The 15,976-nt window shown below is 39.9% G+C and overlaps 1 protein-coding gene across 15 annotated transcripts in view; it reads right to left on the bottom strand.

Annotated features, from left to right (window-relative positions):
- LOC148869016 (ABC transporter G family member 28-like) overlaps positions 1 to 15,976 on the bottom strand; it is a 125,975-nt gene that overhangs the window by 44,375 nt on the left and 65,624 nt on the right. For all 15 annotated transcript variants that reach the window (XR_016106652.1, XR_016106653.1, XR_016106648.1 and 12 more), the window contains 2 exons: positions 11,073 to 11,998; positions 9,510 to 9,806 (listed from right to left, as the gene is read on the bottom strand). Coding sequence is in view for 9 of the 15 variants with exons in the window: in XM_088967780.1 (XP_088823906.1) it covers positions 9,510 to 9,806; positions 11,073 to 11,998 (1,223 nt within the window). In the remaining 6 variants the exon portion in view is untranslated. The remainder of the gene's footprint in view (positions 1 to 9,509; positions 9,807 to 11,072; positions 11,999 to 15,976) is intronic.

The following is a 15,976-nucleotide window of genomic DNA, read 5'->3' on the forward strand; positions in this document are numbered from 1 at the left end:
GTTTTTCTGAAAGCCAAGAAGAAAGTGAAGCATGTGAGGGAAGAAAAACCCCCAATTGATTCTCAGGGATATGATGAGTGGGAGCAAGAGGATGCTCAAATTATGACATGGCTCTGGAACAGTATGGAATCCAAAATCAGTGTGAACTTCATGTTTTTAGATACACCCAATGAGGTCTGGGATCATGCAAGGAAGTTTTATTCTAGACAAGATAACACTACTAGGGTTTACCAACTGTACCAAGAGTATTTCAATTTGCAACAGGGGAATCAGAGTCTTGAGGACTATTACACAAGTATGAGACATCTGCGAAATGAGTTGAATCTGTATCATCCTCTTACACCTGATGTCAAAATTCAGCAATAACAAAGAGAGCAGTTGGATGTGACCAGATTTTTAGTAGGGTTGAAGTCTGAATATGAACCGGTAAGGGCACAGATACTAGGTGGGTCTGCTCTTCCCTCTCTTTAGGAAGTGTTTGCTCATCTTTGGAGGATCTCATTTGGACCCATAGAGAATTCCACTATATCAGATTGGTCTGCATTTGCAGTTACAAGAGGGGGAGGCCGTGGTGGTAGAGAAGGTCAACCTGGCCATGGTAGTGGTGGTGGACCCATGTATGGTCGTGGTGGTGGTCGTGTTGGAGGTCAAGACTCAGGGGGAGCCCGTGGTAGAGGAAGTGGTAATACTCAGAGGAGGTGTACACATTGTGGTATGGAGTGACATACTATCAACTTCTGCTATGATCTACATGGCCCACCTTCCACTTGGGCAAATCATGTAGCCATAAATGGTGGTGGTTCGAGACAAGAATCTCAGCATACTGATCAGATACCCTTTACATATACAGATGCCTCCAGAAAAGAGATGTTGAGTGTTCCACGGGATGAGTTTGAGTGGTTCATTCAGGGTACATCTCAGCAAAACACGACTACCCTTGCACACTCAAGTACGACTTGTCTGGCATCCAAACCTTCCCCTTAGGTTATAGATTCTAGAGCTTCCGGTCATATGACTGGGACTCCAAGTGTGTTTTCATCCATTTCTCTGTCCTCCACATCACAATCTGTTACTCTTGCCAATGGTTCTACATTTGCCATACGTGGTGTTGGTAATGTTGACACAGACTCATTATCCCTATCCTCAGTTTTGTATGTTCCTAAGTTTCTCTTTAACCTGATGTCTATTAGTAAATTGACTAAGTCCCTTAATTGCTCTATAACTTTTTACCCTTCCTATTGTATGTTTCAGGATCGCAAGACGGGGATGAAGATTGGTGGAGGGCATGAAGTTGGTGATCATTCAAGAAGCCATTACAGCCATTAATAGCCATAAAACTCTGATCAAGAAGACCATTCAACATTCTCTAAGGACTAGAACTGAGCTTGTCCTACATCATCTACACAAAATTCTACCTAGGGGTGGTGGCTTGTGAAAAGCTCGATTCAGCTCAGTCTAAACCGAACTTCGAGTCGAGCTCGAATCCAATAAAGCTTGGCTCGTGAGGCTTGCAAGCCTAATTGAGCTTTTACATAAACATACATACATACACACATATATTATAGATATAAAAATAATAACTATAAAAATATTATACATATAAAAATAATATATATAAATTAATTAATTAATTAATTAAATATATAATATTTTTATTTTTTTATATGTAACAATAACTAGTTTTCATAATTCCTAATTTTTTATATGTATAATTTTTTATTTTTATAAAATGTTTGGCTCATAGTCAAGCTTAAACTTATGAGCTTTTGACTCGAGCTGAATTCAAGCTCAAGCCTCGTAGTTTATTGGTGAGCCAAGCTCGAATAGCTAGATATTCAGCTTGACTTGACCCGAATCCACCCTAATTGCACCTCTCTTTCTTGGCTGTCTAAAAAAATTTGCATAAAAAATGCTTGCTACATTTGAAGGTGGATTCTACCTACAACTAAAAAAGGGAAAACCATTCCCAAATTCAATAAACAAATGAATAGGAGATTAGTAGGTTTGTTGTTGTCTCACCATGAACCTGGCAAAGGATACAAATTTGAGGGGATAAGAACCAATTTGGTTTTCTCCTCTAAAGCACATCATAATTGTTATCCTATTAAGGACTGCTACCCAACAAAATGTCCTTAATTTGGAGGGTGCAAATCTACTCCACACTTCTATAGTTGGAAAAAGAAAACCCTAATTAGCAGTTTGCATGAGGATATTAAAGAAAGCACACAAAAAAATCTGAAGGGGAAGGTATCCGCACCTACTATATAGACATGAGAAATTCAAAAAGGCACTATTCAAGAGATGCAATAAATCAACTATAGCATACATTTCCCCCTCCCTAAGGCCTCTTCTAAATACCAAGTCACAATTTTCCTCATCATTGTGCACAGAATAGATTGTTTGTAACTTGAAAGGATACATAGTAGAGATTTGGGTCCCTATCCCCAAGATGAATATTTCCAACCTAGATGTCCTCCTGGGACAATACCCTAGGACCAACACAAGATCATACATGATGTGAGGAAGGAATAGAAGAAGTATACTGTGTATTGCTTTCCAAGGTGAGTAAGAGGAAGTCCTTCAAGGCAAACTAGAATCCCAGCCACTAGACATCAAGCTATGAATACTCACAACCAATGTTTTAAAATGCAAAGGTGTGATGTGAGGCGTAACTTAGAACATAAGAGACATAATTCTCTCAAACACAAGGAAGTTTAAGCCTCCTTAAGAGGAGGGGGAGGAAGATGAAGAGGAAGGAGGATTTCATTTTCCTTTCTTTATTAGGATGCATTGACAACAGCCCTTCAAACATCCCTTTCTCCTCTTTAGTGGCACTGTAGACTTGGTCATCCATCACTTATTCTGTCGTTGAGTCATCTTTCTGTTCTAGATTGTGAGTCGTGTCAATTGGGGAAACATCATCGTGCTCCCTTTAGTCCTAGGGTTGATAATTGTATGTCAAGCCCTTTTTCTTTAGTGTATTCAAATATTTGGGGTCCAAATAGAATAGTATCATACAATGGCTACAAATATTTTGTTATTTTTGTTGATGATTATTCAAGGATGATGTGGCTTTACCTAATGAAAGAAAGGAGTGAATTGTTTTCCATCTTTCAAAAATTTTATGCTGAAATTTGCAACCAATTTGGTGTACACATTAAGATCCTTCATTCTGATAATGGTCGAGAGTACTTTTATACACTGTTTTAGGAGTATCTGGAACAACATGGCATTATCCATCAGACTTCATGTACTTACACACCACAACAGAATGGGGTAGCTGAGAGAAAGAACTGTCATCTTTTGGAAATTGCCCGGTCCCTTATGCACCATATGAATGTACCCCAACATTTTTGGAGTGATGTTGTGCTTACATCTTGCTTCCTAATTAACTGGATGCCCACACCCATCCTTGAAGGTCATTCTCCTTTCACCACCTTGTTTCCTACCTTGTCTCCATTTTCTCTTACTCCTAGGGTTTTTGTTGTGTATGTTTTGTTCATAATCTTGAACTTGGAATGGGCAAATTAGATGCACGATCCACTAAGTGTATCTTCCTTGGCTATTCCCGAACCCAAAAAGGGTATAAGTGTTATAACCCTAGTTCTCAACGTTCCTTTGTGTGTCCTGATGTTACTTTCTTTGAGTCTACTCCGTTTTTCTCTGGGTCAGGTGGTGTCTCTTCTTCTTCTTCACCTCCTCCTCATCTTCCAATTCCTGTTAAGGACACCATTCCACTTGTTTTGGTTGTGACTAAGTCCTTGTCTCCGGTGCAACTTCCTGTTGAACAGCCACCCATCCGTCAAGTGTATACACATAGACAACATGTACCATCTCCTCCTCTAGCTTCGTCACCATCAACAGATCTGGCAGTTGTTACCACACCAGCCCCACCTCTTGTTTCTGACCTTGACCTTCCTATCTCCTTGAGGAAAGGTAAACACAATTGCACACTTCATCCCATTTCTAATTATGTTTCTGTTTCTCACCTTTATGCTTCCCATCGCCAATTTGTTTCTCTGTTGTCTTCTATTTCTATCCCTACGGATGTCCAAGAAGCCCTTGCCTCTCTAGGTTGGTGCCATACAATGGAAGAAAAACTCTCTGCTTTAGCTCATAATCATACGTGGAATCTCACCACGCTTCTTCTTGGTAAGCATGTTGTAGGTTGTAAGTGGGTATACATTGTTAAGTACTTACATGATGGTAGTGTAAAGCAGTTGAAAGCTAAACTGGTTGCCAAAGGATACTCTCAAACATATGGTACTGACTATATAGAGACTTTTCTCCTGTTGCTAAAATTGGTTCAATTCGTATTATGATATCTCTAGCTGCTATGTATGATTGGCCTCTATTTCAGCTTGACATCAAGAATGCCTTTTTACATGGTGATCTTCTTGAGGAGGTCTATATGGAGCAACCATCAAGGTTTGTTGCTCAGGGGGAGCATGGTAAAGTATGCAAACTAAAGAAAGCCATTTATGGACTTAAACAGTCCCCCCGTGCATGGTTTGGTACATTTTGTGAAGTGATAAAGAAGTTTGGTATGAAATAGTGTCAAGCTGATCACTCAGTATTCATCCATGATCCACATGCCGGAAAGATCTTACTAGTGGTATATGTAGATGATATTTTCATTACCGGCAGTGATAGATTGGGGATTGATAGGCTGAAGACCTTTCTACAGGAGCACTTTCAAACAAAAGACCTTGGTAAATTAAAATACTTCTTGGGGATAGAAGTAGCAAGGTCTAAGCATGGTATTAACTTGTGTCAGAGGAAGTATGTTCTTTATTTGTTAGAGGAGACAAGATTGTTAGGATCCAAACCGGCATAAACACCTATGGAACCAAATACCAAGTTGAGCAATGATATGGGTGAGGAGTTTGAAGATCCTGGAAGGTACAGGCGGTTGGTGGGTAAGCTAAATTGCTTGACCAGATATTTCATTTGCAGTAAGTGTGATAAGTTAGTTTATGCAGAAACCTCGGGTTCCACATTAGGATGCAGTTCTAAGGATTGTAATGTATTTGAAGGGAGCTCCTGGTCATGGCTTAATATAAAAGAGTGGAGGAAATCTTGAAGTAAAGGGATACACCAGCGCTGATTGGGCTGGTTTTATATTTGACAGAAGGTCCACTACAGGTTATTGTACCTTCATTGAGGGTAATTTTTTGTGACATGGAAAAGTAAGAAACAGACAGTTGTGGCTAAAATCAGTGCAAAAGCTGAATATAGAGCTGTGGCACATACCACTTGTGAACTACTGTGGTTGAAGAATCTTCTATAGGAGATGGGATATTCCATTGACACTCCAATGAAACTTTATTGTGACAACCAAGTTGTAGTCCACGTTTCTTCTAATCCAGTGTTTCATGAGAGAACAAAGCATTTAGAAGTTGACTATCACTTTGTGGGAGAGAAGATGCTTAGTGGAGCGATAGATACTGCATATGTTAACACAGGAAGCCAATGGGTAGACTTATTCACCAAAGGGTTAAGTCGGGGAAGAATGGACTACATATGTAACAAGCTGGGACTATATGATATATACTCACCAGCTTGAGGGGGAGTGTTAGTGTCGACTATATAGGGGTAGTTTAGTCCTTCTATTTATATTTAAGTTGATGTGTAATGTTTATGTTAAGTGATGTGTCCCATACTTAAGTAGGGACATAATAGTCTTTTTGTTTTATTCTAATAGAAACATATAAATATAACCTGGCCGACTAGAGAGTGCGATTCTCTCTTATTTGAACCAGTTTTCTTCTCTTCTCTATCTCCTCTAATCTTCCTCTAATTTTAACAGAATTCTAGTGCAGGTCTGAACTTTATCACACCTCATCAACTACCACCCATTGCATCTCTCAGTTTCTTTCTTATGACCATTCCCAGAATAGTGCATGAAGCCCTGGTAGCACTTGAGTGGAAAGAAGCAATGAAGGTAGAGATGGATGCACTTATCAAAAGTGATACTTGGGAGCTAGTAGATCAACCAAGATGGAAGAAACCGGCTGGGTGCATATGGATATTAACTATTAAGTACAATGCAGATGGCTCAATTGAAAGATACAAAGCACGACTGGTTGCTAAGGGATACACATAGACTTATGGTATTGATTATGTAGAAACCTTTGCACCAATTTCCAAAATGAAAACAATCAGTGTTATTGCCACTTGCTGCAAACTTTTCATGGCCATTGTTCCAGATGGATGTTAAGGATGCTCTTTTGAATGATGATCTCCAGGAAGAAGAAGTATATATGCAGTTGCCCCCTTGTTTCTATGATGAAGATGACGGAAAGAAAGTTTTCCGACTTAAGAAGGTTTTGTATGGTTTTAGACAGCCCCCAAGGGCATGGTTTGACAGGTTTAGATGTGCCTTGAAAAAAATTGTCTATGTATAGGCTCAATCAAATCACGCCCTTTTTTTTAAGAAAACAGGTTCAGCCCTAACTCTCCAAGCTGTATATGTTGATGATACTGTGGTAACAAGCAGTGACAGTAATGAGATTGATTCCCTCAAGAAGTTGCTTAGTAAGGAGTTTGAAGTGAAAGATCTGGGTGATTTGTGATATTTCTTGGGAAGTGAACAATGGCATCTTCATTTCTTAGAGGAAATATGCCCTTGATCTCCTAGAAGAGGTTGGAAAATTGGGAGTTAAACTAGCAGACATACCAATTGAGTCGAATCACAAGATAAATGCAAAAGGAGGTGAGCCAGCTGAAGATAAAGCCGTGAGAAGAAAAAATAGTCCAAAAGAATGAGAGGACTGATTTAAAAAGTATGAAAAAGGGTAGATATCAGCAGCAAAGAGAGAAGAAGAAGAAGTCGGTTGTAATAGGGTTTTGGGAGATGAGTTGTTCGAACCTCTCTCCCTTCCCTAATCTTTTCATTAAAAATAATTTACAAATTTTCTATATTTACAAGGAGACCCTTAATTGGGCGATTAACTTAATTAAACAAAAAGCATAAAGAAACATAAAGGCCCATTAACAAAAAGGAATAGAAACATAAAGAAATAAGAGCAGCCTATGGGCCATTCGGCCCATTCTCTCTACACCATGTATCAAAGGCTGGTTGGAAAGCTTCTTTACCTTTGCCTAACATGGCCAAATATTTCTTATGCTGTCAGTGTAGCCAGTCAGTATATGCAGTCTCCTAGAACATCCCATCTTCTTGCAGTTGAAAGGATACTTGCCTACTTGAAGAGGTGTCTAGACAGAGTTATACTCTTCAAGAATAATGGTCACATGAAGATAGAAGTGTACACTAATGCAGATTGGGCTGGTTATGTGGATGGTAGGAGATCTACCTCAGGGTTTTGTGTTCTTGTTGGAGGCAATCTAGTTTCATGGAAAAGTAAAAACAAAATGTTGTTGCCCGCTCTAGTGCTGAAGCAAAGTACAGATCTATGGCTAATGGGGCGGCTGAAGTGTTATGGTTGAGATCACTACTTGAGGAGTTAGGGGTTGAATATGAAAGATCACTAATGCTGTATTGTGATAACAAAGCCACTATTAATATTGCTCATAACCCATACAGCATGATAGAACCAAACATATTGAGGTGGATCGACATTTTATTAGAGAAAGAGTTGCCTCCTAGGAAGTTTGCCTTCCGTGTGTTGCCTCTGATATGCAACTTGTTGATGTCTTCACCAAAGCAGTTACAAGGGTCAAGTTAGAGACAGATTTATGCAAGTTGGGAATGACCAATATCTATGCCCAACTTGAGGGGGGAGTGTAGAGAAATAGTATATTAGTTATTTCTTTATTTTATCAGTTTGGGTCTTGTCATGGGCTTGTTAGTTGGGCTTACATTAGTTATTGTTATATTCTGTTAAGTAGTGTCTTAGTCAGTAGGGGTATAGTTGTCTTTGTAAGTTACTTTATGATAGAAACCTATAAATACAAAATCTGGGCGACAGAATAAAGAGAACTGCTCCCTTCTTTTCATTCTTCTTCTCTTCTCTTCTCTTCTCTTCTTCTCTCCCTCTCTTCTCTCTTCCGCTTTCTCCTTCTTTCTGTGTTTTCTTGCAGAAATCTGAACCTGAGTACAGGCCTAAGGTGATCAACATCAGCATTCTTCGACTAATGACACTTGCTGCATAGGAAATATCTAGTCGAGTCATGCAAAGATATAACAACTTCTCAAGCAATCTTTGGAACATTCCCCTATCAACCAACAACAGTTCACCATCAGTAATTAAGAGCTTGTTATTTTTAAGTCAGTGGAAGCTGGTTTAGTACCAAGTTTGCTAATTTCTACAAGTAGATCAAGGACATACTTAGGAGACCAACCACTTCACACAAGAAGCCAAATACCACAATTGGAAACCACACAACTCTCGCTTAGGAGACTAACCACTTCACACACTTACACTGGGGTTATCACCACACCACAACACATTGTTTGAACTCCACACACTGTCACTAACCTGCTGCGCTAGCCACACATCATAACCGCCCCTCTTTTGGGCTGCAGCATGAGGGAACTTTAGAAGAATATCCAGAACACCATAACAGACACAACTGGAGGCTTTAAAGCCTCCTTTTTCTAATGGGCAACCACTCCTTTTAGGTCCTTTTCCTTGTTGTGAATAGAGTGAGTTCTCTATTCCTAGGGTGCAAAAAGTGACATGAACAATGAAAGCCGAGCCCTAATGCTCTAATACCATGTAATAAAAGCCAAAAGAAAAAGGTGAAGAAAGGTTGAAATAAAGAAGAAAAGGGATGAGGAAAAGATTCAGTCGAGCCAAGGTCCAAAAAAGAGAGAAGAAAAAAAGAAGTAAGAAGGACCGAGGTCCAGGAAAGAGATTCAAACTTGCCTCTCTCCCTCCTATCAGCCTCTGTTATATTGGACTTCTAATAAGAAACAAAATTACAAAAATACTCTCCAAGGGTTGCATATAACATAAGACTAGGAAAGAAAGGACAAAGAGATGACATTACCCCTGCAGTATAAACTTTAACAGACACCAAGAATCACTCCAGGGTTTATGGGATCACTCACCATAACAACAATATAGACATGCTTTTTATTCAAACACACACACACACACACACACACATAAAGATTCTAAGAGTTGGCCATAACTACAAAAAATAAGACAGACAATAATGCCACTATCATGCTACAACCATGTAAACTGCTGCTAACTACTGATATCATGTCAATGAAATTTTACATAAGAAGGTTACATCTAGACAAAACAAACCACTAGGCCAGGTCCACTTACAACTTGATAAAATGATCAAATACCCCTATAACCAGATTCAGTACAGAAAAGGAAAAATAAAAAACTCTTAACTTCACCATTTACAACAGCTTCAAATTATTTTAAACAAAAAACAAAAGAAATGGAAATGCTTCCTCACCTGTTTCCCTGGTAATCTTTATTGTTCAATGGAAGTATAAGATGCAAACGGGACAAAACAAAAATGAACAAACAGAAAGATCACACATTGTTTAATGAACTGTGTATTTAGTGATTGTTTAAACTAACCTTGGTTGGTGAACTACCATAGAGATGTTTACCCCTTCAAGAGCCTCACGCCTAAGTGCTCTAAGAAGCAATAGAGATGATGAACTGTCCAAACCAGATGTAGGTTCATCTAAGATTAAGAGTGAAGGTTCCATGACCATTTCCAGCCCAACATTAACTCGTTTTCTTTGACCTCCAGAAATTCCTCTCTTCTCTACTGTTCCCACAAGCGAATCCCTTACAGCCTGTAGCCCCAATGCCTCAATCACTCTTTCAACAACAAGAACTTTATCCGGTTTTGACAAGTCAGCAGGTAACCTCCCAATAGGAAAAATGACAAAAAAGAAATTCATGTCAGTACAAAAGGAATAAAAATAACAACTCCTAACCTCACCATTTACAACATGATTTTGAAATAGAAAGCAGATCATCAAAGAACGGTAGGGGTGCAACTTGGGCGGGCCCAGCCTGAGCCCAAACCGGCCCAACCCGGAATTTTACATGGGCTGGGCTTGGGCCCAAGAAGTCAGGGTTTTTTTTTATTTTTCGGGCCGGGCTCGGGCCTAGCCCTTAGGTAGTCCAAACCCGGCCCAAGCCCAGCTCAATTATATACATATATATGTGTATATATGTAAATGTTGCATATGTATTTACATATATATATACATACATATCTGTATATATAACATTTGTATATATATTTTGCATACATATTTACATACATACATAAATATATGTATATATATTTGCATAAATACATTTATATATGTATAATTTTAGAGTGGGTTCACTGGCCAACCTGAGCCTGGCCTGGGCCTGAGCCCAACCTGAGTGCATCAAATTAAAAGGCAGGCTGGGCTCGGGTTAGGAAAATCGGGCTTGACCTCGGGCTCGGGCTGGGATAGGGCCTTAAGCCCAAATTTTAGGGTCGGGCCTAGGTTGACCATAAACCCGGCCCAACCCGCCCAACTTGCACTCCTAAAGAACAGGCTTGAAAGAGTAGATCAAAATTAGGAAATAATAATCATGACTAATATTATTAATATTTTGTCCTTGTAAAGTATCAACTATTGCATAAGCAATGCTTTGACCTTGTAAAGTAAGATGCAAGCCACCATATGAAGATGGATAAAATTATGTGGACTAAAAGAACATAAGGAATTTTCAGTAAATATAGGCATGGTTGAGAACGTAAAACAGGGATCCCATCCCCTAATCACCATGCTAAAAAATAACAATTCTAACAATTATAGGAGAGGAACAATATTTTTATTTTTATTTATCACAAAAAAATGGTTACTATTAGGAATAAAGAGTCCTTTTCCTCATAATATGTAGATGTCTTACTACAAAAGGTACCTCCTAATTTATCATTTTAATAAATCTTACCCCAATGAAATAGAATTAAAAAAAGAAAAATAGAAGAGGTGCCAAGCACCCTAAAAGTCCCCAGATAGGTTCAACTATCTTTACCAAGATGTTTTAGCTTTACATTTCTAGGGATCAAGAATCCTTAGTACTATTAGTAACTCCCCAATACCACAGATGAGTTGCATTTGGCCTGCCAAAAAAAATGCAGCATACCTGCAACTTGCACTGAACCAAAGGTTCTCCTCCACTGTCAAATTTCCATGCACAATGTCATCTTGTGGCACAAAGCCAATGATTTTCTTATATGAATGCATGGATTCAACTTTTCCATTTATAAGAATCAAACCCGTCATTGTGCATCCAGTTGTTTTTCCAGCCAAAGCAGAAAGAAATGTGGTTTTTCCAGCCCCTGACGGACCCATAACAGCAGAGACATGACCAGGCATAAGTTTCCCTGTAACACACCTCATGAGATGTCTGTTTTTGCCTTTTAAAGTGAGGGTTAAATCTTTGAAAGCAACCTCAATAACAGGCCTGGTTCTAATCCCAGTATCAGTGGCCATTGAAATTACTCCTGAAAAGGTCAAATTCTTGTTCTCCTGCTGCATAGCTTTCTCTTTCTCAAGCTGACCATATGCATACTTGAAAATTTGGCTATGTGTATGCATTTGTTTGCCCTTTGGCATATGCTTTTTAATATTTTTGTCTCCAATTTCCAAATTGAAACCTTCCTGGCTGTCAGGGTTCTCCTCAAGCTCACGTATCATCTTTGTCAGGTTACTTGGCTCCTTTTTCTTGCCTTTTGGTGCCATGGTTGATTGCTGAGATGTACTTGAAGTACTTGGGCCTGACGATGACAGTGCCTCATCTGTTCCAGGTTTAGCTTGACCCAGGACCTTCAGCTGTTCAGGTTGCCTTACAGACTTTTTACGAGAAAACGTACGTGATAACTGTGTTTGCAATCCTACTGCATGCTTCTTAGCAACATCTTTTGCAGACTTCCATCTTTCACGAGCTTGTGCAGTTTCTCTTGCACTCCTTGCTGCAGCTTCACGAGATCTGGCATGTCTTTTTTCCCGAGTAGTGATAACTTGATCAGAACAGCTATAGATAACGAGTAGCAAAGCACTCAATACAGCCTACATTTGCCAAGTAAAGTCTGTCAATAGATAGATACATAGATAAGATAGATAATTAGGCTGCATTTGGCATTCCTTATTTGAAGGACTTATCTCCTTTTTGGGGTTAAAAACTCAGTGTTCATGGGGAATTTTGACCCCAAAAAGGAGAAAAATCCTTAAAATAAGGAATACCAAATGCAGCCCTAGTAATAGAAATATAAAGAAATGTATTTGCAAGTATTAGCAAGAGAAATACAAAATAAAATGAGACTACATTATTTACATATTGTTGAGTTGTTAAGTGGTCTGCTAGCTTATTTTCTATTCATGTTTTAGTTTATTTTGGGCCTGTTTTATTTAATTTTTAAGTTGTGTCATGTTGAATGGGCCGACTTGTGTTTAGTTTATCTTCTTTTAAATTAAGATGTTGTTGGGCCTTGGGCCCATTAGTTTTTATTTTTTAAAGAGCTGTAATTACTTAGTTTGAGTTGCCGCCCTACTAAGGGCATCCTTGTAATATCTCATACTTAAGTTAATTATTAATAGAATGAGGGGCTGGCGGCTAGGGTTATGTAAATCTATCCTAGTCGACCTTCTTCTCTTTTATTCCCTTTCCTCTGTCTCTTGCTGAAATCCCCAACTTTCTACTCTTCCTTTCTCAAGAAGCTTGGCCGAAATCAGCAGATAAGGCTTTCTACTTGGTATCAGAGCAGGTTGAAGGTTCTTGAAGAGATTCACTCCTGCAGCCCTAGATTGGCCGACTGCATGGAGATTTAAGAGGCTGATCGAAGCTTTCAGGTAAGCCCAGTTTTTGGATTTTCTTGATGGATCTGTATGCCCTGTAGCTGGTCTAGGGTTTCTCATCAGAATCAGGAAAAACTGGAGAAAGGGGAAGAGTCCTAATATTGTTGAACTCTTCAATTTTGACCTAGGTAGTGGCGCCCTATTTTTTTAGGGTTCCTCTGAGTTTTTTGTAAGGGGCGATTCAAGTTCCATGTGGTTTGGAGGCCTCTAGAGAGAGCGGTTGCTTCTTCTCTCTCTTCTCCCCATCCCACCGAAAAGTAATCTTTCGTGGGAAGAAAGTCCAGGACACCAAAGGAGTGCTGTTGGTTCCAGAAGGTATTCTGTTTATTCTTGTTGCATTTTTTAGCTGTTTTCTGTACCTCTTTGAGACACATGGAGGGACACAGAGTTGAATATAAGCCCGGGAATGAAATGGGACCAGTGGGAGGAGGTGCTGGAGACCCCTTCGGAGCCGGAACCATTACTACAGTTAGGTTGGATGGTACAAATTACTTGGAATGGTCCCAATCTGCAAAGATGGCCATTAAGGCTCGTGGAAAATTGGGGTATATTAATGGTGAAGAGGTAAAACCCGAAACTGGCAACTCTAGGTGGGTGCAAGAAAATTATATGGTAATGACATGGTTGTGTAATTCTATGTTGCCACATATAAGTAAAAACTTTTTATGGGCAAACACTGCTAAGGAGATATGGGATGGGGTTGCAGAGACCTATTCACAGAAGGAGAGTGTTGCTAGGGCTTATCAACTAAGAAATCAGATTATTGCTACTAGGCAGGGAGATAGATCTGTTGCAGCTACTGCAGTAAGGGCCGAGCTTGAGAGGTTTGGGTTACTTCTGAATCAGAGGGATACAACTAGTTCCAATTCAGCCGCAACCGAACAACAAGGTATAGGTAGCACAGGTGGAACTCACTCTACCTCCCTTGCCCACACAGGTAGTCCACATGTCACTGCAAACTATGTTTCTACTTCAGGTAAGGAGAGATCTCCTTGGATTATAGACTCTAGAGCCTCAGAGCACATGACCCATTGCTCCACCATTTTCTCCTCTTACCAGCTCAGTTCTGGCAGAGATAGGGTCTCCACAGTTGATGGATCCCATGTTCCCATTGCTGGGAAGGGATCTGTCAAGATTTAATGATTCCATTTGTTTACCCTCTGTCCTCCATGTTCCTAGATTGAGCACCAACTTGTTATCTGCTAGTAGTTTGACTAAGAATCTGAACTGCTCAGTAATTTTTTCTCATGGACATTGTATTTTGCAGGATCTGGATTCAAAGAGGACGATTGGGAGTGGTCATGAAGTGAATGGAATCTACCTCCTGGATACTCTTCCAATTCACCAAAGTCATCATGTTTGCAAGGACAGTGAGTCAAAACTTGTGGATCATATTATACTTTGGCATAATCGTTTGGGTCATTTGTCTTTTTCTTCTTTAAGTTCTTTGTTTCCAAAACTGTTTGAGTCTGTGAGTCTGTCAAGGTTGAAGTGTGAAGGTTGTGAACTTGGAAAGCATTGTAGACACTCTTTTAAACCGTGTAATAAAAGATGTTCTTCTCCTTTTGATGTTATTCATTCAGATGTGTGGGGCCCTTATCATGTTCCCTCTATGGGCGGCTATCACTATTTTCTCCTGTTTGTGGATGATTTCTCTCGATATTCCTGGATTTACTTGATGAAATCATGTGATGAGGTACCATCCTTGGTGAGGCAATTCCATCAGATGGTATTAACACAGTTTGGAACTAGAATCAAGATGTTCAGATCTGACAATGCTAGGGAATATTTTGAGAGACATCTTGCCTCATATCTGTTGGAGTATGGTGTTGACCATTAGAGTAGTTGCTCTTACAGTCCACAACAGAATGGTGTTGCAGAGAGAAAGAACAGACACATTGTTGAGACGGCAAGAAGCATGATGATCACAGTGACAGTTCCAGTTCGTTTTTGGGGTGATGCTATTCTCACGGTAGTATATCTAATTAACAGGATGCCTTCTCGTATACTTGGATTCAGCACTCCATTCAGCCTTCTTTTTCCTCAGGGGGAGATGTTTCATATTCCTCTAAGGGTGTTTGGGTGTGTCTGCTTTGCACATATTCTTGGTCCTAACCGTTCGAAGCTTGATCCCAAGGCAAAGAAATGTGTCTTCCTTGGATATGCAAAGAATCAGAAAGGGTACCGCTGCTATGATCCAGTCTCTGGGAACCGGTTTGTTACTATGGACATCACCTTTTTCGAATCTACATACTTCTTCTCAAGGAATCCTTCTCAGGGGGAGTGTTTTGGGGAAGTAAGTCAGCAGTCTATCCCTCTCCCAGTTCCAGTTCCTGTGTCTACTACTGTGCTTGACAACCATTCGATGTCACCTACCTTGCCACCCCCTTTGCGTTCCGTCTCACCGTATTACTCACGGCAGAGACTTCATAAGGAGGTTGATTCCACTACAGTAGAACTCACACCACTTCCTGTCGATCCCTTGGAGACTCCAGATTCGGCTGATACAGATCCAGGTATTCCTCTTGATCCCTCTACTATTTCAGTTCCCAATGGTCCCACTAACACTATTACAGATAACCTTGATCTCCCTATTGCTCTTAGAAAAGGGAAGAGGAAGTGCACTGCTCATTACATATCACAATACTTATCCTACAGTGGACTTTCTCCTTCCTACCGTGATTTTCTCTCTTCTCTTGATTCCATGTCTATACCCAAGGGTGTTAGTGAGGCTCTCTCCAAACCTGAGTGGAAGGCAGCTATGCAAGAAGAGATGGAGGCTTTGATTAAGAATCAGACATGGGAGATTGTGGACCTACTAGAAGGCAAGGAGACAGTTGGATGCAGATGGGTTTACATAGTAAAGTATAAGGCAGATGGAAGCATAGAGAGGTACAAGGCAAGACTTGTTGCAAAAGGATACACACAAACCTATGGCATTGATTATCTATAGACCTTTGTACCAGTTGCAAAGATGACCTCTGTTCGGATACTCCTTTCTCTTGCTGCCTCATACTCTTGGCCCTTGTTTCAACTGGATGTAAAGAATGCTTTCCTAAATGGGGATCTACAAGAAGAGGTGTATATGGATCTTCCATCTGATTTTTATGATAATGCTAAAGAGGGAAAGGTATGCAAGCGGAAGAAGTCACTATATGGCTTGAAACAATCCCCAAGAGCATGGTTCGACAG

The sequence above is a fragment of the Nelumbo lutea genome, chromosome 2 (assembly GCF_056320005.1).
Source record: "Nelumbo lutea isolate HS-2025 chromosome 2, American lotus-T2T, whole genome shotgun sequence".
Classification (NCBI taxonomy): domain Eukaryota; kingdom Viridiplantae; phylum Streptophyta; class Magnoliopsida; order Proteales; family Nelumbonaceae; genus Nelumbo; species Nelumbo lutea.